Source organism: Anastrepha obliqua, chromosome 3 (genome assembly GCF_027943255.1).
Source record: "Anastrepha obliqua isolate idAnaObli1 chromosome 3, idAnaObli1_1.0, whole genome shotgun sequence".
Taxonomy (NCBI): domain Eukaryota; kingdom Metazoa; phylum Arthropoda; class Insecta; order Diptera; family Tephritidae; genus Anastrepha; species Anastrepha obliqua.
This window is the reverse complement of record NC_072894.1, coordinates 144,901,519-144,925,421: the sequence shown is the minus strand read 5'-3', so window position 1 is coordinate 144,925,421 and position 23,903 is coordinate 144,901,519. Positions and strand designations below refer to the sequence as shown.

The window sequence follows — 23,903 nt, the reverse complement described above, 5'->3', positions numbered from 1 at the left end:
GAAGATCAGACGCTAAGATATTTTGTTGTGGAGCAATGTAAATGGAAATAATGGTGAATTTGAGTTTTAATTTAATTTCGGCGGCGACAATAGATAAGTTTGAATTTAAGTTTATTAGATTATATGGAATGCTTTTGTGTATCAACAAAGCTGTACCCTGATTAGCAGTAGTGTTATAACTAAAGTTGTGAAAATGTCCATTATATTGCTTAGGTAATATTGGAGTTGAGCCGTATTTGCAGTGAGTCTCTTGGAGACAAATTATCTTAGGGGATTGCTCTTTAATTAATATTTCTAAATTTGAGTAGTTATTATAATAGCCATGAATATTCCATTGAAGAATGTTCAGCATCAATGTTATTGGAAGAGAAATTAGCTAAGACACTAATTCAAAAGTACACTTAATGTACTCTGAATAGTGACTTAAGAGTTGATTGAAGTCGAATTTTGAGTGGGATTTGTAGAATGTGTATTCAGTGTTGTTGGTTGATCTTCAGTAAGTTGAGAGAAAATATGAGAAAGTGGATTAGATGGGAAATTTGGTGGAGATGTGTTTGACCGTACAGTGTTGTTGTTGTTTTTATTAAGTGAAAACGAATTATGTATAACAGTAGCAGTATTTATTTGTTGGTTATTGTTGGTTTGAGGGTTGATAGTTGAAACTGGGGAGGAGGGATTAGAGGGGGTTTCTGAGATGTGTTGATGAATAGAATTAACAGTGGTATCAGTAGCGTTAGTATCAGTGTTGTTGTCTTCTATTGAAGCGTGTAAGTCAGGCGTACGTTTAAGGTCAGTAGTTGGAGGGTGATGAGTATAGGGTACGGATAGAATAGAGGGAAGGGAAAGAGTGGGCACAGAACTGGTTCTGAAGTTTAAGTTGTTAGTTTCTTTGTTGTTTAAATTAGAATTTAGAGCAGTAACAGTGGCGTAAGAAATTTCACAATTGAGAGGGTTATTTTGCTTAAATGTGCGTCGTGCTTCAAGCATACTGCACTTATTCTGTGTTTTAATTCTCAAAATCTCTTTTTGTTGTTGGAATATTGGACATGAGTTGGCGGATGAAGGGTGCGGGCCCAGACAGTTGGCACACATAGTGCGAGTGCAGCTGGAAGGAGTGTGTGGGGGAAGATTACAAACCGAACAAATAGGGTTGTTGTTGCAATGCTTGAGTGTATGGCCTAGCTTTTGGCAACTTTTGCATCGCATGGGATTTGGAAAATATTCCCTCACTCCGAGCTTGTACCATGCTATATCAATGACCTTGGGAACCGTATAAAGGTTAAAAGTAAGCAAAATAGACCCCGTATATACTAATTTGTTATTAATTTTCTTTGCGAATTTATATACGCTAATTACACCCTGACTTTTCAAATCTTCTAGTATTTCTGATTCTGGAGTAGGAATTAGATTTTTATCAAATATAGTGCCTTTAGTGCAGTTACGGTTTTGATGATATGAGATTGAAACTTTGCACAAGCCACCAAAAACCGTCGTATGAATAAATTTCTCAGCCACTTTTTGATTTTTAGTTAAAACAAGGAGATTGCCATCACGGAGAATATTTACCGATTGGACCTCAGTACTGATCCAGTCCAATGCCTTTTTTTTAGCAAATACACTGAAGTTAGCTAATGGCTTGTCATTTTCCGTGGATTTTACGACAATAAATTTGGGCTGTAGGTAGTTGACATTTATGGTTGGCAATTCAGGGAAATCCAAATAAGTAGAATTCTTTTCTTTTGTTTGATTTTTTTTACGTTTAGTTTTGGGGCTGGCCAGCGTATCGCAGTCTTGCAATACACTAAACCTGTTCCCCACAAGGGGGGGTGGAAAGTTCATTGATAAATACTACACTAATTATTATTGAACGATCAAGTGAAAATAAAAAGGTATTTGATATTTGATTTTCTGAATAAGTTTAATAATGCGTATAGCACTTAACACACGAGAAAATTATCAACCGCACGAGTACTTTGGGAACGAGTCCGAACGAAGCGAGTGTTAGTCGATGACTGGAGAGAGAATAAGACGAAAGCAGCATTAGGAGCAAGATAATTATAGGTTCATTATAATATTGCTATAAAGTTCATATTTTATTTTCTTCATTTTATTATTATTAATCCTCAATGTTTTCAATTTCAACAAATGATACGAGTGGCTTATGATAGCTAAAATATGATACAAATGCTTTGGTTTCGATGTTGTCAACATGTCTTTGAAATACCGTGTCAATGGTTGTTTTTGATCGTGTTGTCGATTCAGTGCGATTGTTACACATTTTTAAATTGAATGTTGTATTGAGAACGTCAATTAAAGGAACCGCTGTGTCCAATGCAAAATTTACGTTAAAATCGCCACTTAAAATCATTGGAACTTTATTGTAATCTTTTCTAAGTATCCGCGATACTTCTGGTGTATACTTTATTAAATTTTCGTGAATGAATTCCGTGATGCTATTTATTGATTTTTTTTCTGTCGATACTCACGACACTTTTCTGTATTATTTTTCGGCATAATTGCGGTAAATATTTAAAAATGAAAATATTTACGAATATAAAAATACACACGCGGTTGCTATTATGAGCGTCCCCAGCAAAACCTGCGTGACCGAAACTCTAACACAATTACATTTTTTTGAATGTTACAAACACATATGCACGCAGGTTTTGCTGGAGCGTGACCGAAACTCTAACACAATTACACATATGCACTCGTATTTGTTTGAAAATCGACTTTTTTTTGGTTCTCCGTCACCTTTGGAAAATGTGTAAACAGTAAGCAAACTTTATTCATATATTTTTCCTCATTTTTGCATCAGTAAAATTAAACAAACGCCGTAGCCGAATGGGTTGGTGCGTGACTACTATTCAGAATTCACAGAGAGAACGTCAGTTCAAATCTCGGTGAAAACACCAAAATTAAGGAAAACTATTTTTCTAATAGCGCTCACCCCTCAGCAGGCAATGGCAAAACACCGAGTGTATTTCTGCCATGAAAAAAAGCTCCTCATAAACATATCATAAAATAAAATAAAATAACTGTATAAAAAAAATTTTTTTCTTGTGATTCGAACTAAGGATTTTGGATCGGAAGCTCACATTGCTAGCCGCTCGGCTATCCCGCCATGCTGTCGGCGCTGGCCTAAAAGTTATTTAGTTCGTCGCTACGTGTATATGTAATATTCGTAGCCAAGAGTGTAGCTTTTTTCGTTTCACTTTTTCTCAAATCACTCCCAACGATTCTAAAGAAGTTTTCACTTCAAAAAATATTCAAATATTTTAACATATGATTTTAATCTGAGGCAGGTTGCCGAAACAAAATAATACCGATTTAGTAATTAACGCAAACATTGGCATCCATAGCATGAGTGGAATTGGCAGGTTGCAACCAAAACATAAATTACGGAGCAATTTTGTGAGGTCTCACCTCAACGGTTGTGCGTATTTGCCTTCATTTAAACTTTTTACACCTACTCTTATTCTATTCCTCCTACAAAATAGACGAATGTATGTCACACTCCCACGCCTTTAAGAATATAATCCTTTTCTATATTTGTAAACAGTTTGGCTTGTAGGTATAGTCTTAGTTAAGTTACAGTAAGTTGGCTCTAAATAAGTTAAAAACATTTTAATTAAAAGAGAACTTTATCTTAGGTTAGGTTAGAACTTTATCTTAGGCATATCCTAAATTTAAAGCCTAAAATAGGTGATCATCGAGAAGACATCAAAGAGAGTAACAATTTTATGCGGATTTTGAAGTGATGGAATTATTGATTCATTTTTCTTTGAGAATTCTGAGATTCGGAAATTGAAGACATGGACTTGGACGTTGTTTGGCTTAAGGAGTATGGCGCGCCATGTCATAATCGATCTTTTGCGTGCCAAGTTTAGTAATCGTGTGAACAGCCGTATTGACGATGTCAATTGGCCACTGTAATGTATGATTAGAGCATTCTTAGCAGTAAACGTCACTTGCATTCTTCCTTTAAAATTGAACAGACGTGTTTCTCTTAATACATTTTATGGCGACGAGTAAAAAGAACCAACGTGCAAAGAAAAATTAAATTTGCCTTTACTGAATAAATTGGGTAAATTTAGAATTATCACTAGAAGAAAAGAAAAATAGTGAAGGCGAAGCAAGTCCGCTGTTGATTAGCGAAAACAGCAATACAAGTGTCCCGCCCGCAATAATAAATAAATAGAAATAAAAGTGATAAAATCACAATGTCAAATAGTTTTATTGGATTTATAGAACCATTTGTTCCCGGTGGCGATTTCCCTGGATACAAGGACAGAATGGATCAATTTTTTATATGTAACAAAGTTTCCGATGAACTTAAAGCACCTCTATTCATCACCATGTGCGGAGCCAAAGTTTATGAGCTGTGCAAAAAGCTAACAACACCTCTTATCGCAAGAATGTGAGTTTGGTGATTTTATTACAAATGAACATGCTAAAGATGTTGCTTATTTACAACAAAAGCACCTAAATGAGGAATTATTAGATCAGCTAATAAGAGGTCTTAGAAGTGAACGAATTCAACAGAAATTAATGGATGACCTAACCTCAAATTTTGACAAAGCATGTGAAATTGCACTGCAGTTAGAGTTAACCAAACAAGGTCAAATCGAAATGCGTTCGAATACAGTAAATAGTCTAAAAAATGAAAGTAACGGAAACAGAGAGAAACATTCGTCACAAAAGAAGTCTGATTGGAAGCATAAAAATCAAAAAATACCACAGAAGTCAAAAAAGCCATCTGATGAAATTTCAGTACAAAAGTTCAACAAATGTAAACGATGTGGAAGAAAGCACGACGAGAAGAAGTGTCCCGCGGTCAACTGGGAATGTTTTAAATGCGAACGTAAAGGTCACACTTCATCAGTCTGTACATCTGAGTCGATCAAAGTCATCAACAACATCCACGGTGCCAGTGAAGCTTGCTACGTTACTGTCAATGTCAACAAAATCATTATCGAAATGGAAGTGGATAGTGGAGCTTGCACTTCAATTATTTCAAAGGATGAGTTTGATGAAAAATTTAAAAATGTCGAATTGGTCAAATCAAATAATAATTTAATAACTTTTTCAGGTCAGAAAATATTAGAATGTGGATCATTCATTGCTGAAGTGTGCCATCGGAATGTTGTTGTCAGTCTAAAAATGTCAGTCGTCAATATTGGAAAAAGGTTCAAGCCACTAATGGGCAGAACATGGTTGGATAAATTATTTAGTGGTTGGCGTAAGAGGTTTGAAACCAATATAATTAGCTTGATCGAACATAATGATATAAATATAAAATATATATAAAATGATTAAAAGCAGATATCCGAATATAGTCGATGAAAAAATGAATGAGGTTTTTAGAAACTTTGAGGTGGATTTAGTTTTACAAGAAAATAAGACACCAGTTTTTCATGCCGCGTATACTGTTCCATTTAAATTGCGTGAAAAGGTCGGTCAAGAACTTGAGCGTTTGTGTAAAGAAGAAATTTTAGAACCTGTTCAATATAGCCAATGGGCAAGTCCCGTTGTAATTGTTGCGAAACCGTACGGGGAAATAAGGATTTGTCTCGATGGAAAAACATCGCTAAATAAATGTCTCGAATTTGCTCATTATCCTTTACCTTTGGTAGAAGATACAATATATTCGCGGAATTCGCAAACTGCAAGTATTTTTCTATTATAGACTTAAAAGGTCCATACCAACAATTGAAATTATCCAATTACTCTAAAAAAATTCTGGTTGTTAATACCCAAAATGGTTTAAATGCTTACAAGCGATTAACCTTTGGAGTAAACTGCGCTGCGTCTATATTTCAGTCTGTTATGGACCAAATTTTAAATGGTTTGCAATTCGTTAGAGCCTTTCAGGACGATATAATTATTGGAGGCTTAAATCAACAACAAGCCATTGAAAATGTTTACAGAGTCTGCGATCGTCTGTCAAAATTCAATGTTAAAATTAATATTGAAAAATGTCGTTTCTGGACAGATGGTGGGGTCAAACCGAATCCAAATAGGGTCAAGGCCATTGTAAGTGCCCCAGCACCAACAAATTTGCAACAACTACAGTCATACTTGGGTCTTATAAATTATTATAGGAAATTCGTTCCAAACATGTCCGCTGAACTAAATGTCTTATATCGACTGCTGCAAAAAGAAACTCCTTTTCACTGGAGTGAAGAATGTCAAAGGGTTTTTGAAAAAAGTAAACAGTTCATTGTTGAAAATAATTTATTAGAACTTTATGGCCCTAAGAAACCTATTGTTGTATCAACTGACGCAAGTCCTTACGGCGTGGCTGCAGTTCTCTCACATATCGTAAATGGTATTGAGAAGCCGGTCATGTTTGCTTCATCCACACTGTCACAGGCAGAGCAAAATTATTCACAAGTTCACCGTGAAGGATTATTAATTATTTTTGCTGTACGAAAGTTTCATAAGTATTTGTTTGGGCAGCCATTCACCATTTTTACAGATAACTCAGTAATTAAAGAAATTTTCAGCCCAAAAAAGTTGAATAGTGCGGTGGCAGTGGCACGTTTGCAGCGATGGTCGGTTGAATTGTCTATGCATCAATATGAAATTAAACATAAAAGTGCTAAGCAAATGTGTCATGTAGATGCATTGCCCCGTTTACCATTGGAAAATGAAAAAACGGAAATAAAAAATATTTCAATTATTTTTTTAAACGTTTCCAATGAATTACCTTTAAATTTAAAAGAAATAGCCAATGAAACAAAGGTTGATCCAATTTTGTCAAAAATTTATTATTTCGTTAAAAACAAATGGCCAATTAAAGTTGAAGACAAATATAAAAAATATTTTGCTAATAGATCCAGATTGCGGCTAGCTGATATTACGACAATTTTCAAAGCAAGATGTGGTTTACTGAAGCTAAATGCAACTACGTATGGAAATGCTCAGAAAATATGCACCCTCTGCAATTTAAACGAGGAAGAAAATATGCAGCACTTCTTAGGAAGATGTCCGGTACTGAAGGAGATCAGAATAAAATACCTAAACGCAGCGAAGCTAAATGAAGCAGAAGTAATAGATATACTTAATGGCCATAATTGGAAAAGACTAACTTGCTTTATATACTCAGCCTTACGCTATAGAAATTTTCTTATTGCAGAGTTCAATTTTTGATTAATTTTTGAGTTGTGACAGACAACATTGTTATTGCCACAAATTTATTATTTCTTTCTTTGTGTATTTATATATTTAAACGAATTATTGTAAAAATTATTGAAATGTAAGATGAAATATTTATAAATAAATAAAGATTTACTACTACTACTAGATCTAGATTGTCAATTGAAGACAATTGTCTGTTCTACTTTTCAAGAGTAATTATTCCAGAATGTTTGCGAAATCGTGTGTTGAAAATGCTTCATGAGAGTCACATGGGCATTATTCGTATGAAAATGGTAGCAAGATCTTATGTTTGGTGGAATAATTGCGATAAAGACATCGAGAAATATGTTAGCAATTGCCAAGTATGTCAACAAACTAGAACTCCAAATAAACTCAAAACCGAAACACTTTGGAAAAAATCCGAATTTCCATTTGAGAGAATCCATATTGATTTTTTTGATTTCGCAGGAAAAAAATTTTTCTTAATAGCATTTACGAAATTTTGTGAAATAAAAATGATGAGTACTACCATAGCATTACGCGTCATAGATCAATTAGTCAGTGTATTTGAATACTTTGGTTATCCTAAAAATATATTTAGTTAGTGATAATGGTCCACCATTTCAAAGTAGGGAATTCATTCAGTTTTGTAGAAACAATGGTATTAATGTGTGTAAGAGTCCACCGTATCATCCAGAGTCAAACGGATTAGCGGAACGCTGTGTTCGTACGATAAAAACAGTTTTCAAAAAATATTGCTTGAGTAAAGAAAGTTCACTATCCATGGAACAAAAAGTAAAAAAGTTCTTGCTTTACTATCGTAATACACCAACTACAGCAACCGGTCAGTCACCTTCAGCAATGTTGTTCGCATACAAGCCTAGAATTGTTTAGATTTGTTGAAAAGTGAAAAAAAATTTAAGCTTAAGAACACTAACAAAAGAAATTGTAAATCAAATAAGAATAATACACAATCCAAAGTGAAAGGAGCAAATCATGATTATAAAGTAGGGGAAATAGTATATTATTTAAACCATTTCAAAGAATTTGTTAAATGGATACCTGCTGTCATTGAAAAAAAGATATCTAACTTAAGGTACTTAATAAGAGTAAATAATCATATTCGTTATATCCATGTAAACCAAATACGAAAAAAGAAAACTTCAAAAAAATTTGTAAATTTAAAGGAAAATGTGAGATCTCAGCATGATTCTGAAAGTTGTATTCAGGATGATTTTTATAAAAACAAAGAAATCGAAAAACATGAAGATGTAATTATAAGCGGTGACAATCAATTAGCGATATCTGATTCCTTACGCAGGAGCGAACGCCGTGCAAAACCAATTGATTGTTACCAATCATTAGATTTTAGAAATAAAAAGGGGAAGATGTAATGTATGATTAGAGCATTCTTAGCAGCAAACGTCACTTGCATTCTTCCTTTAAAATTGAACAGACGTGTTTCGAAGACCAATGCTATGCTATATTTTATGAGATTTTTATGCATTATTTTAATGGTAAAAATAAACCACAATATGGACCGCCCTTTACATATGTATAAGTACTAAACTACCTAAGACAAGAATAAAGTTGCCCTTTTATTTTTGCTTCTGGACGATAACTACATACACCTCTCACAATTTATAGTTATTGTTTTTTAAGGATTTTTTTATTATTTAATGTGCGTAGGCGCGGTTGCCTTTGTTGTCCGCTCAGAAGAGGCCAGGGCTTTTTATGTGTTAACAACTGTTCCGCGCTTGTGCTTTACACAAGAGGAGGTTCTGTAAGTGATACATAAAATGAATAACGATGTATTGCATGCCACAGACATGACGTTCTTGGAGGGTAGAAGCACTGCCAGTATCTAATACTCTTTAAGCCTCATGCCAGCCGAAAGCCTCTGATGCTAATGCAGCATAATTTGTAAGTTTATATAATAATTGTATTGTTAAGTAAACTTTAATAAAAAAAATTAAAATTAAAAAAATAAAAAATAAAATAAAGTCCCAAAATACATATGTACATATGAATGTACGCTAGAATGATCTGATTTGAACGGGCTTTTTGGTACTTTGGAGCTATTCTTTCTTGGAAGGTTACATAAACCGATTGCAGTACTGTTTTTTCCTATAAAACTTTGAAAACTCAACAACAATCAAATATATCAATTATTTCTTGTTTATAGTAACATTTTGAAGACAAAAGGAACATTTTTTCGCATCTCCACCATAGTCCCACAAAATAATGTTTACTGTAGTCATTTCAGAAGGAAGTATTAATATAGAAGGGGTCCATTTTATACTAATTTTAAAAGTGAACAGTTAGTTTGAGCAAAATTTTGTTTATATTAAAAAAAAGAGGTTGTCTGTAAAGTCGGTTTACTGACGATAGTTTAACGTGATAACGTCATAAGAACATACTGATTGAATGGTTGCATTTTTCAAAAGAAAATTTTAATTTTATTTGTTTGATAGATATTTTGTATGGGTATAGAGAATGAGTCAACATTAACATAACATAACTTAACATAACATAACATAACATAACATAACATAACATAACATAACATAACATAACATAACATAACATAACATAACATAACATAACATAACATAACATAACATAACATAACATAACATAACATAACATAACATAACATAACATAACATAACATAACATAACATAACATAACATAACATAACATAACATAACATAACATGCTGTTCAAGCAAGGTAACGACGCATGAGCAAGATAACGACGCATTTTTTGGTGCGTGCAGCCGGCTACATAGAATTATAAGACGTTATCACGTCAAAAAATAATAATAACATTAAAACAACAGGTATTATTAACAAATTTGGTTTTATTTTAAATTCTTCAAGTAAATCAAATTAATAATAATCAATAAGAAGGCATATGGGCATTTCTCCAATGTCGAATGCGACATTCGTACGCATTCAAAGTGAAAAAAACATATACCAAAACATTATTTTATTTTGACAAAAGGGTAAGACTCCGTCAGAAAATATGAGATTTGCAAGTGGTCTTTCGATTTCTTTGAAACTTTGGGAAATCTTAGTTCTAGGTAAAATACATTCGAGCCTAAAAGGATTTTGAAAAATTTTCAAAATTGAGTCATCTACGCCATGTTGAAAATCGGGACCGTGTTTTTTTCAAAAATCAATATTTCTTGAACCGTTGGATGGATTTCAATGCAATTTACAGACAATATAGAAACAAATAAGTAGTTTAAATTAGTATTATGTTAAAAAAAAATTTCGAAATTTTGACCAAAAAAAAGTAAAAAAAATTTTTTGAATCAATTTTTAGTTGATTTGGCCAGTTTTTTAGATTTTCTGTTATACACGTAACGATTCCTTATGATTTAACCTTTATTTTGAAAAAAAAAAATTTTATGGTGTCTATAATAGTTCTCGAGATATTGCGATTTTAGTGGAAGCGCGCACGCACGCACGCAACGCGCTGCGTTATGTGTTCCTGTATGAAGTGACTGGAGCAGACTGCTGCAGGTCTGTGCGCGTTTTTCTACTCCCGCGCTGCGTAACCGCGAACTTCACGGTGCGCGCTTCCACTAAAATCGCAATATCTCGAGAACTATTATAGACACCATAAAATTTTTTTTTTCAAAATAAAGGTTAAATCATAAGGAATCGTTACGTGTATAACAGAAAATCTAAAAAACTGGCCAAATCAACTAAAAATTGATTCAAAAAATTTTTTTTACTTTTTTTGGTCAAAATTTCGAAATTTTTTTTTTAACATAATACTAATTTAAACTACTTATTTGTTTCTATATTGTCTGTAAATTGCATTGAAATCCATCCAACGGTTCAAGAAATATTGATTTTTGAAAAAAACACGGTCCCGATTTCCAACATGGCGTAGATGACTCAATTTTGAAAATTTTTCAAAATCCTTTTAGGCTCGAATGTATCTTACCTAGAACTAATATTTCCCAAAGTTTCAAAGAAATCGAAAGACCACTTGCAAATCTCATATTTTCTGACGGAGTCTTACCCAAAAGGCGAAAGCTATAGCACTTGATTAGCACTATGATTGGTGCTAAGGTTGATTTTGGGAAATTGTTCGTTTTCAAGATAATTACAAAAAATCAAGCCATTCGCATGCGACAAAAACAGAAGTCGCTTTCAAAGCAAAAAAATCAAACACTTTTTTCAGCGAAACCTGAAGAAATATATTAATGTGACTAATTTTTAAATGTTAAGCATTGATGTATCTTAATAATGCTTTTTATTTTATTCAAAAATATTAAGTAGTTTATTGTTTATTTAATTTTAATCACTGTCGCACGCGACATGTCGCATGCGACATTTTGTTCCATCATACTTTTTGTGTTTATTTTTTTACTTTTTATGTAATTAGACATGCAAAAGATGATTATAAATGATTTTTAATATATTCAATATATTTATTTTTACAACCAAAATTATAAACTTAACAAAATATCTTCAATAAAGAAAAACAAAAATAAGTATATTAATCTTATATATACATATACTATGTAAAAACAAAGAACGGAAACTAACTTAACTGAGAATAGTACTACTAATGACAAATAAAGTTCTTTTAATGGAATATGCAGTCCTAGCTGCTTCTAACTGTTGGCCATCGCAAGAAAACGAATGCAACTGGGATATACCTGGAATATTTTTCACTTCCTTCCATTTTTCGTCCAACTTATAATGAAGAGACAAATTTTCAATTTACGATATCGCACGCTACAAGCTTTAAATAAGTTAAAAAGAGCAAAGCGCTGATTATTTTCCAGCAAAGTTTTGTTTATTTAATTAGCAATAAAAATATCTATTTGCTACTAATATTTGATGGAAATTGTACAAATACCTTCGACTCACTGATAACAAATGTTCTTTTTCAATGTCGCACGCGACATCGAGTTATACGGTAAATCAATCCTTTTACATTTTTCTTACATTCTTTATATATAAACCGAGATTTAAAAAAGCAAATGTTACGGCATAATATATCTTATCAAGATAATTAATCAAAACAAAACATGCAACAGAAATGTTTAAAATGGAACTTTTGCACTGGTTAGACTTTGCATTCGAATATTTCAAAATGTGGTTTGTACAAATGTAAAATCTGTTTACATTAGTTGCATTTGATAGATTCCCTATAAAAATATGTTAAAACAACATAATTTTATAGATTTTGAATTTTTTGGCTTCGGTTGACATTTCTGTGTGTTACATACACATATACGCTCACTTAAGTAGGAGAGAGCAAGATGTCGAACGTTGCCGTTCGTTTGCTTTGTCGTTCGCTCCGCGCTTTCGCTTGCAGTTCATTCAAGGTAACGGCTATGAGCAAGGTAACGGCAATGAGCAAGGTAACGGCAATGAGCAAGGTAACACTAATGAGCAAGGTAACACTAATAAGCAAGGTAACGACACATTTTTTCGTGCGTGCAGCCTGTTAAATCGAATTATAAGACGTTATCACGTCAAAAACAAATAAAGACTGTATTTACCCAAGTGCACTTGTGCCCAAGGGTAATATAATTTTATCCACATAACGTTTTTGTAAAATAGCATAAAGGAATCGAGATAGATATATAAAGTAGGTATACCAAAATGCCAAGTATGATGAGCGGAGTAGATTTAGCCATGCCTGTTCATCCATCCTCTGTCCGTCCGTACGCACGGTAAATCCATTGAAAATATTGTAATTCAACGAAACCAATGTGTGTCACTTATTACTCTTTGTCCCAGGTAGCTTGATATTGAAAATAGGTCAAATCGGTCAAAAACCACGTCCACCTTCAGGTAAAATTTTGAAAAATATCTGCCCAATTTTGGGTAAATGCGTAAATTTAGTAACGACATACGACATAACGTAATACATCTTACCCCAAATTGGTGCTCATATTGCTCCCCACCCCATAAGACACAAATCATGCCCACTCTTTACATGGTAATACTAAATTTTCGTCAGTCCAAATTAAATTTTATTAAAATGTGGGTGAGCACATAAAGTTTGGTCCGCACCAAATTGAGCACCCCGTTGTTCATATTTCATTTTAGTATCCCGTGATATAATAATATATACCTGTGGAGAATATTGTTAACCGATATGTTTTCTAAATTTGCGTCATTTTTTTAATGTAAGCTTTTAACGTTAGGTTTGGCAGGGGACTACATTACATAATCATATGAGTACAGAAATACATGGCATCAGAATTAGCATTGCATAAACGCATAAATAATGAGTAAGGAAAATTAGGCGCATCCAACAGAGCGTATACGCAACGTATTATGTAACGCATTGATTTTACATTGCTTTCATACCAGTATGTGGAATTTACCGCATTTTCTTCTAAAATATGAATTATTAAAAACCAAAATCTATATTTTATAAATTTTACTTTATAATTTTATATTTGCAAAGACAGAAAAAAGCTACTTTTTTATCACACTCAGAAGAGCACTTCGAGAAATACAACATTTTTGGTTTTGTATTTATATGACAATAATATCGTTCGATTTTTGAAACTTCCAGTTATTGATAGACATATCAAATCTATGCCGATGTTGCTAAAAGTTTGGTCTTGAGCTTTGCTTATTGTAATACCAGAGGATAGTTTTTCTGGAAACTGAAGAAGTTTGTATTGAAACGGTACATCCGTTGGAACCATAGATATAAGCCCTTCTAATCAATAGTTGTTCAGACGGCAACGAAGTAACATAAGCATTGTTAGTGTCGATTTTTTCTTACTGCACTAACACAATCTCAGTTTTGTAAACAAATCTCCATCACATCCTTCAAATTCACTTAGAGCCGGTTAACGGTCTTATGTTGGACACACCTTCTGAATTCTTTCCACACGTTGTAGTGGCGCTTGCTTCACTTCGACTACAATAAACCTGGCTACACATAAGCCGCTATCATTTTTGAGTGAAAAAAAGGAAGACTCCACTATCGTCAGCAATTTCGCGGAATATAGGAATGAAAAAATAAGATAATAAAAGCCACCCGTAGGTTGGAATCTCGGTGAATCACCAAAGTTAAGAAAAAGGTTTTTCTAATAACGGCCGCCCCTCGGCAGGCAATGGCCAACCTCCGAGTGTATTTCTGCCAATGAAAAAGCTCCTCATAAAAATATCTGCCGTTCGGAGTCGTCTTGAAAGTGTAGGTCCCTGCATTTGTGGAACAACATCAAGACGCACGCCACAAATAGGAGGAGAAGCTCGGCCAAACACCCAAAAAAGGGTGTACGTGCCAATTATATACATATATAAAAGTTATTATCTGATATTAATATACTATATATTTTATTCCTCCAAGAAACTTGCACTTGTATGTTAAACTTTTCTAAATCTAATAAATTAACTAATTAACTATCAACTACAACTCTTCGTGTACTTCGTGGTCACAGTGTTCAGCGTTGGCATAATTCTGGGCGAAATATGTGTTCCTTTGCAACAATTTGTGAAGCATTTCTGGAATTGTTTGCAAAAAGTCGTAGAACTTTACACAAGACTATGTCAAACTGCATTTCAGCATAAGAATTGCTTTAGCGTGTTAACTTTTGGCTTGACTTGAGACTTTTACTTTGTCTTCGGTTCGTTGAAAATACTTCTTCTTCTGAAATGATAGTCTCCAGCAAACATAAAATAATTCAACTAAGCCGGCTATTCAGTGTTGGTTACAGTTTTCATCATTCAAGTGTATAAATATTTCTATCCGCTAATTTGGAACTGAAGCATATCCCTTATTTCGAATTTTTAATTTTGTCGCTGCAGCCGTAATTCTGAATGTGCTCGTACAAGCAAAAAGTATTTATGTATTTAGAAAAATACAAGCTTATATAATAAATATATAATAAATTTTTCGGGGGATAGGTTTTTGGAAGCTAAATAAAAAATAGTTTAAAAAAATTAAAAAACACGCTTTTATTGCTAACCGAACTAAAAAGTAGAAAATAAATTTTAATGATAAAGGGACCTATAATGAAGTAATAGCAAATCGAACGATCAGTCATAGTCAACTACCTCAGAACAGAATTATAACAAAAATTAAGATACAAATAGAGTAATTCAAATTAGAGTTAAAAGCGTGGGATGCATTTTGCTTCACTTTCATAACCTTCTGTACATAGGTAGTTGCCAATAGAATGATTGTAATATTTACTATATCCAGCATCCCACGCTTTTAACTCTAATTTGAATTACTCTATTTGTATCTTAATTTTTGTTATAATTCTGTTCTGAGGTAGTTGACTATGACTGATCGTTCGATTTGCTATTACTTCATTATAGGTCCCTTTATCATTAAAATTTATTTTCTACTTTTTAGTTCGATTAGCAATAAAAGCGTGTTTTTTAGTTTTTTTAAACTATTTTTTATTTTCTACTTTTTAGTTCGATTAGCAAAAAAGCGTGTTTTTAGTTTTTTTTAACAATTTTTTATTTTTAGTATATGTAGGTGTTTACGAGTAATATATAATACTATTACACAACCGCACACTAAATACTAACCTCTTCATGTTTCTACCGGTGTGGCAATATTGGCAAATGTTATAAAAAATGCACATTTTTCAGCGCTCTCACGAGAAAAAGAGTTTCCCATCTAGTCATCTATGTTGTGTGTTCCGAGTCGATCAGATTTTTAGAAGCCAGTGAAAATTAAGCTCAAAGATTCCGTTACATACATACAACCCGAGCTAATAAAAGTGTGTTAATTATTCTATTTGTATCTTAATTTTTGTTATAGTTCTGTTCTGAGGTAGTTGACTATGACTGATCGTTAGATTTGCTATTACTTCATTATAGGTCCCTTTGTCATTAAAATTTATTTTCTACTTTTTAGTTCGATTAGCAATAAAAGCGTGTTTTTTAGTTTTTTTAAACTATTTTTTATTTTCTACTTTTTAGTTTGATTAGCAAAAAAGCGTATTTTTTAGTTTCTTTAAACTATTTTTGTTATTATGAATGAAAATTATTGTTATCATTGCAGTCAGTGAATAAATGATTCGATATATTCGTGTTATATTTAATTCCTTTCTTATCGACTGTGAGTCTAAAGCTATTCAGTTATCGGCCGTGATAAAGAAGTAATCGGGATGAAGAACTTATTTCGTGGAGGGAGCCTGAGAAACTGATTTACAAGAATAAATAAAGATTTTTCGTTTTACAACCAAATTCACCTTACTTTTTGCCCACAGTAAAAAAAAAGATAATATTAATCCTGGCAATCCTAATAACGATAATGGAAAACTTTTATCAGATTATTGCATTGTCATCGGTCCTTGATAGGTATGCAAAATTTCAAGTCGATCAGATTTTTAGAAGTCAGTGAAAATTAAGCTCAAAGATTCCGTTACATACATACATATATACATACATACATACATACATACATACATACATACATACAACCCGACCTAATAAAAGTGTGTTAAAAAGGAGTATAAGAATACTTATACATACACAAACCCATAGCATCGCCAAACCCAAAGCAATGATGTAAATAAACAAAATTTTTCCAAAACTTAAATTTTAATAAATGTAAGTGTAAGTATAATAAACAGTTAGTAATCTAAATTATACCTTTTACCAACTTGATATTGCACAATTTACCCATTCTTCCGCTCAACAACAGCGAAGCGAATAAAAAAATTGTATGTAGGTAGGCCTTTAAGTTTCTGTTGTATGAAGGTATGACCAATGAACTTTTAAGAGCTCTCTGCTAACAGTGGGACAACCGGTTGCTGTTAACGGCAACAGTTTGTGGAACTTAGTAGGAGGAGTCTCTATGTCCTGTAAAACTTTTGCAAAACAAGCTGGCAATGGTAAACTAACAAACAAGAAAATATTTGAAATACCTTCAAGATTTTCTACGCCTATTCCCATGTTTTCTGGCAACGGATTGTAGGAAAATAAATGCGACTCTGTGCCCGGTTTCCATTGTTGTTTCTTTTAAGGCAGCAGGGGCTCTCGTGTTAGTGCATATTTTAGTTTCGGGTTTTCTTATTATTCTGCAATCATCGGACAGGTGCGTTGTCATTCACTTGAAAGTGAATTACAGAACCTGCCCGTATGCTAGACATAGAGAATTCCCGTAATACTTACAACATATTTGCTGCTTATGTTATGAGAATGTTAAATATTGTGATTAAAGTTTAACATTCCCTGGCTATGCAACCTGGCATGTGCTGCCAACTCTTCATCTGCGAGGTGTGGTGCGCTCGGATTTCTGCGGCAACAGTTGCTGCTGTTGCCTGTCCTGTAGATGCTCGTAGTGATGCTGTATAAAACGAGAAACACGTTGCCTATGCATTCAGTCAGTTGAAACGTGCCTATTCATATAATCGTTGCTCGACGCTGAACTGAGTATGTCTGACGCGGCAGGAAAATAAACATTCAGGATGACTCCTGCTCGAGAATAGTGTGACAGGAATACATATTTTGGAAACGAATTGCATTTGCAAATAAAAAAAGAAGTGTATAAACGAAAGTGTTTAAAAAAAGTTAAGGTCATGCTTCTAGAATTTGTGCTTAGGTAATGTATTGTGTGGGAAGTGTGTTAAAAAAACCGATTGTGGCAAATACAATCGCTTAATATAAAAATATATACATATGTATAAAATTCGTGCATACATTTTAGGCAATAATAGTTCTTAAGCTGCTATGAAACGTACAACTGCTAAATGGTGCACATACAAATATTTCAGTGGTTCAGAAAAACTCGCGCCGTCTATAGTATACCGTAAAGGTTAAAAATATAAGTAATGCCCTGATCTGTGTTTTTGTTCACATGCGCACACCGTCGCTCCTTCACTGGCAGTTTGCCGAGTGTAAGCGCTCTGACGCTATTAAATGTCATCTGGTGAATGGGATTTGCGTGCTCTCAAGGCACTCGAAGAAGAGGAACAAAAAGCATTCCTCGCGCTTAGTAGAAGAAGCATATTCGAGCCCCCATCCCCACCGACAGGTGAAAGGTTGCTGCAACAGACCCAAAAACTGAAGCAGCAGCAATTTCAACCGAAACTAACCTATGCGCAACTGTATCCGCATATATTGAAACTGCCCACTATTAATGAATGTAACCTGATTGCGGCGGCTCGAAGGCGTCAACTTCTTCTGCAGCAACAGAACATATCAAGCAATAACGCAAGTGGCAGACGTTTAAAATTCACGCGCGCTCTTTCCCTTTCGGCGAATTCGTTGACAGCACGTAGCAGTGCCCATGGGAAAAAAATTGCCGCCTCGAGATCTAAGGCTCCCAATGTGCCCCCGATTAGTAATTCGGGCTCACCGCCTCGGTCTTTCAGTGCTTCCCCCGTCTACACGCCACCGCCGATTAGACGATGCGCAACACATTATCAAACCCAGCCGGCACGAAAGGCTTTCAAGACTCTTCAGCAGTTGGAAAAGCAAAAAAAGGATTGCAAAATAGAGGCTGGAGAGACGCTGAAACGTGTACTTGGAACTAACAAAACATCCTGGAAGTACGGTGCCAACTCTACTGCCGCTTCGATCATTGGCCAACGCAAAAGGTGGAATTCTTCCTTGGTAGAAATCGAGTCCAACACTTCTGATGAGCTTGGTTCAGAGGACACCACCAACAACGTCAGCGGCAAGGGTAGCCAAACCAACTCTGACCACTGGTTGAAATCGTATGTAGACGTAGACTGTGACGATAGTGCTACTGAGACCGGATCGTGCACAGTGCCATTGGCTTCGAACTCGATCGAAATGATGCGTCTTATGTTGTCGGCGGCCACCGCTGCCGTTACCACTCACAAAACAAATACACAAGTAGCTGAGGCTGTTACCGAATGCGTATCAAAAGATGTTGATTATTTACTTAACGAACGACCGTTGAATTCTGCAGGCTCAGTGAATTCGATATTAAGTAATGGAATGGTATGTAAAGAACACTCAACCCCCGAAACCACCCCCCCACCGTTGTTCACAGCTAAAATAAATGGTGGCAAAAATGTGGCGCAAAGTGGCTACGGCAGCACATTTCTTCCATTATCATCGCGTTATCCCTTAAAATTACCCGCGCCATTATTTACGCCTGAAGAGAAAACTGTTGCTTTTAAAGCTTTTCACGAACATCAGCGAAGAAAGAGCCTCTCATACAACGGTGTTCGTACTGCATCGACGCTTCAGCGTGGCAGAAGTTTAGCAGAAGCCTCTGTCAATGACAGTGGCAGCAGCAGTAACAGCCGGTCGTGCACGACAACAGGGCAAAGCGTTCACAGTTCAAGCGTTCGCAATTTGCTGAAAGCCAACTCGTTGGATATGAGTACGCAGTTTGATGCAGGTTTGAATGCTGATGGCGGGAATTGTACTCTACAAAATTCCACCTTAATTACAAATCCAAGGTCTGATGGCAAAAAAACGGCCTCGACAGCACCAATAAAAGGACTAGATGTGCTATCTAAATCAACAATTGACGTAGTCGGATTAAATGTACAAGGCCGTTTCGACAAGAAAGTAACGCAACAGCAGCAACAACAACTTCAGAACTTACATTTACACAGCCATGCAGAGCTCCCACATCTTCCCTCGATGTTATGCATCCCATCAGATAATGACGGGAATTGCCACAACTCAGCGCCAGTGTCCAATATGATGGTGACAGACCAAAAATCTGTGACAGCACTGGCGTCGCTACATCAGCATGTTATCGATAATGAATTGGAGCAGCATATCAAACATTGCTCTTGCTCATGCAATCATATGGGATATGGGAACTCCATGGATTATCAGGTGAGTTTCGACCTAATAATAAAGCTATAAAACAGTTTGAGAGGGACATATTAACGACCAATGAAAAAAATAACATTAGAAGTGATACGTATTTATCAACGAAAATGTATACATTTATCATTGTACGAGTATGTAAACTGCGTTCTTCCTCCTCTTTAATATATTTCAGAATCAAGGTCGGTGTTGATAAGTAAGTAGAGGACAAATAAGTTTGGTGTCTGGTGACTTAAGTATGCATATTTTTATAGGCCTCTTAACTGTTGCTTCTCTCTTTTCTGTGAAATGTGTAAAAAAGTAAATAAGTTAGTTCTATACTTGCAACCATTTTCAAACCACGAAGGCCATTTTAATCTCGATAAAATACCAGCTCGGGGAGGATCAGCCTTTCCATTTTTCTGCGTTTCGTTGTTCAATCTTGAATTTTAAATTTTTAAAGTAATCACGTAACTGAATTCGTAGTTAATTCACAATGTACAACATTTAGATTGATTTTCCATTCGTTAAAAAAAAAATATATATATGTAATAGTTCTACATACATCAATTGCCCACTGCAATAAATATGAAAGGACCTACATATTACCCTTTGGAAGATGAAATTGTTTGTCCATAACAAAAAAATTGTTGTAAATAATTCAGAAGATATTGAATGTAGCTATAGAAAACTGTATGAGTATATAATATTTTAAAAAATAATTCATCCCCTGTATGTACATAAGCAAATGCTGATATGACTGAGCATCGTAAAATATTTTCAACCATTCGACCGCAGATGTAAATATAAACGTGCGCAATGAAATGCTGATGATTCGTTCCACAAATACTCAATAAATATCAATTGGCATGCATGTAGGCACGTAGCAAAGACGTACGCATTCGTCTACGTACACATTAGGGATGAGAGTCACGGTTGTTTTTCATGTCCCGGGTCTTTATCCCGGAATACCAAAACTTTTGAACTATGGAATTGGAAGAAGTAAAAACTTTTTTTTATAAAATTTGATTAGAATAAAAGCTTTCGATCTCCCAGAAACTTGTTTTTATTTACTTACTTGGAAACAATGTGTGCTAGCGGCTGACTCCTTATATCATATATATATACCTTAGCCCATAAATGTCCATTGAAACAATGAAACCCAATAAAAATCTACATAAGGTTTTAAGTAATTTTTAATTTTCTTTATTTAGTATTAGTTTTTTTATTTATCTGCAGGATTTAAGTTTCTTGTTCAAAAGTTTAACGAAACTGAATTTTATACTTTATTTTTTTTATTTCTTCTATTAAGGGGACATTTTGGCTTTTCGAACCAAATTACCTATCTTATATATAAAAATGGAGACGTTTTTTTGTGTTCGTTAGTCGCCGATTCACGCCTAAACGCATTCACCGATTTCAATCAAACTTTCACAGATCATTGGTATTGGTCCATAGATGGTTTATGTGAAGTTTTACAAGTTTTACAAGAAGTTTTACAAATCGGTAAAAGTATGCGTGCGTTGTGTAAGTGTGAAAAATACAATATTTGCGTGTTTCCCTTATACGGACATTACGTATACGGAATGAGAATACACGCAAATGAATAGAATATACACAGACATGAATAACATTGTTTCGATGTTGAGTGACGTATGCGACTGTATTATTCGTAACGCAATAGTTGCCCTCTCTTTTCTTTCCTTTTTATGCATGCGTAACACGGCATCAAAGCACATTGCTTTTTTTTTTAAACTGGAAAAATATTTTGAGCTTCATTTGAACGTTTTATGATTTAGATAAAATAAAAATTCGTTAAATATATTTGATTCCATTAATAACCATAAGTCTGTATTTTTCGAACTTCAAAGTTTTTGGTCAAATATTGAAACGTTTACTTAAATTAAATGTTAAATACATATATATAAATGCGCAAATGTAAAAGTTCAGATGCATTTAAAATATACGAAATCATTCAGCGGTTGAATCCATACATTTTTTGAAATCCATCAATATGGATCGACAGTCGCCATAAATATTCTTTTAAAAAATAAAATGTGTTAATTTGATGGTAGCTCGAGTATTAAGATCAGGTTTCTATTAATATAACTTTGTTCATGGGTTTGAGTAATTTTTTTGTGGTGAAAGTCTAAAACCAAAAAAAGAAAACGCGAAAGCCGACGAGCAAATTAATTGTGTGGGATGAATGTACAATGGGACATAAAAAATCAGTAGAAGCATTGGATAGAACTTTGAAAGATTTACGTAATAATCAAGAAATATTTGGTGGCGCTTTAATATTATTGTCTGGTGATTTTTTCAAACTTTGCCAGTAATTCCCCGTTCAACACCAGCAGATGAATTAAAAGCATGTTTAAAGACATCCCATTTATGGAGGCACGTAAAAACTTTGACTTTGAAAACAAATCTGCGAGTTTATTTGCAAAATTATGCATCGGCTGACGAATTTTCAAGACAACTTCTGAAGATAGGAAATGGACAAATTCCTATTGATGCTGCTACTGGCTTAATCACTTTGCCAGATAATTTTTGTAATTTCGCACACACAAAACAAGAATTAGTTTCAAGTGTTTTTCCAAATGTTGCGCAAAATTATCAAAATCACAATTGGTTAGCTGAAAGGCAATACTGGCTGCGAAAAATAAGGATGTTGGTCAATTAAATGCGAATATTTTAAATGATGTGCCTGGTGAGATTGTAAGATTTAAATCAATTGATACAGTTATAAATCAAGATGACGCTGTAAATTATCCAACAGAATTTTTAAATTCCTTGGATTTACCTGGACTGCCGGCTCATCGCTTACAATTGAAAGTTGGTGCACCAATTATTTTACTTAGAAATTTAAATCAGCCACGATTGTGCAACGGAACAAGATTAGCAGTCAAAAAGGTCATGAAGAATCTTATTTAAGCAACAATTTTAAAAGGAAAATTCAAAGGGGAAGACGTATTGATTCCGCGTATTCCGCTGACTCCACCAGATTTAGCTTTTGACTTCAAAAGATTGCAATTTCCAATACGTCTTGCATTTGCAATGACAATAAACAAAACACAAGGAATTGACTTAGAATATCCATGCTTCTCCCACGGACAATTATATGTATCATGTTCACGCGTAGGTAAGCCATCAGTTCTGTTTATTTATACCACAACTCAGGGCAAAACAAAAAATGTAGTTTACGCAAAGGCTTTGTGTTAGTTTGAGTTTAAAATTGACATTATTTTTATATTGTAAAAAAAGAATAAATACACATAGAGTGAATTTAAATCGAGTGTTCATTATTCATTTCTAATTTTGAAATGCCTAGCGAAGCAGGCAGAGGGTCCGCTAGTTACCTATATTTGTTTTAACGAGAATAAATATGTTGAGAGGTTCCTTTTTGGTATATTTTTTTTATATTTATTATTACTTTCAAAAGTTACAAGACACTTTTGAATTTGAATTTTGAATTCTTCTTTAAAATTAAAATACAATTTAAAATTAAATTTGTGATGTTTAAATTCAGTTTCTCCCAAGCTTTAAATTCTTCATTTTATGATATGCTTATATGTTTTCAGTTAATGAATACTTAGTCGTATTGAAAAAGTTATGTCCGGAGGTGTAAGCCGGGGCTACTTTAACAATATCAAAATGTCTCCCTAATATACGCATCCCTAGTACACATATAGGTACATATAAATATGGTTGCAAACACAAATTCTCGCATGTATAAAAATTCCACTTATCCATTGATTAGTTCTGGTGTGCGTATGTGAGTATGTATTCAATGCGCTTCGTACGATTACGGGGAAAGGCGGAACCCATTACAAAAATTTATAAGGAATTTTATGGAATGAAGAATGCTTCTTGGACATAAAAATAAAGAGGACATGCATTGATATATTGGAGAGTATTCGAGTTGGCATGTATGAAGGTGGGGCAAAAGTGAACCTGTAAACAATTACAACGAAGTCGCATATTTATAGAGAATCTCCAGC

At 34.1% G+C, this 23,903-nt stretch overlaps 2 protein-coding genes across 3 annotated transcripts in view; both read left to right on the top strand.

Moving 5' to 3' along the window:
- Positions 1 to 4,148: 4,148 nt before the first annotated feature.
- Positions 4,149 to 5,310, top strand: LOC129242640 (uncharacterized). 2 transcript variants are annotated; one of them, XM_054879399.1, is made up of 2 exons: positions 4,149 to 4,420; positions 4,483 to 5,310. In XM_054879399.1, the coding sequence occupies exon 2, from the start codon at positions 4,552 to 4,554 to the stop codon at positions 5,308 to 5,310; it is 759 nt and encodes a 252-aa protein (XP_054735374.1). In that variant the 5' UTR covers positions 4,149 to 4,420; positions 4,483 to 4,551. Both variants share the same exon structure in this region, with proteins under 2 accessions (XP_054735374.1, XP_054735376.1).
- A 12,525-nt stretch (positions 5,311 to 17,835) lies between these two features.
- Positions 17,836 to 23,903, top strand: part of LOC129241441 (uncharacterized) — a 76,982-nt gene continuing 70,914 nt past the window's right edge. Inside the window, exon 1 of the mRNA XM_054877743.1 lies at positions 17,836 to 19,929. Within this exon, the coding sequence (XP_054733718.1) occupies positions 18,025 to 19,929 (1,905 nt within the window). The 5' untranslated portion in view covers positions 17,836 to 18,024. The remainder of the gene's footprint in view (positions 19,930 to 23,903) is intronic.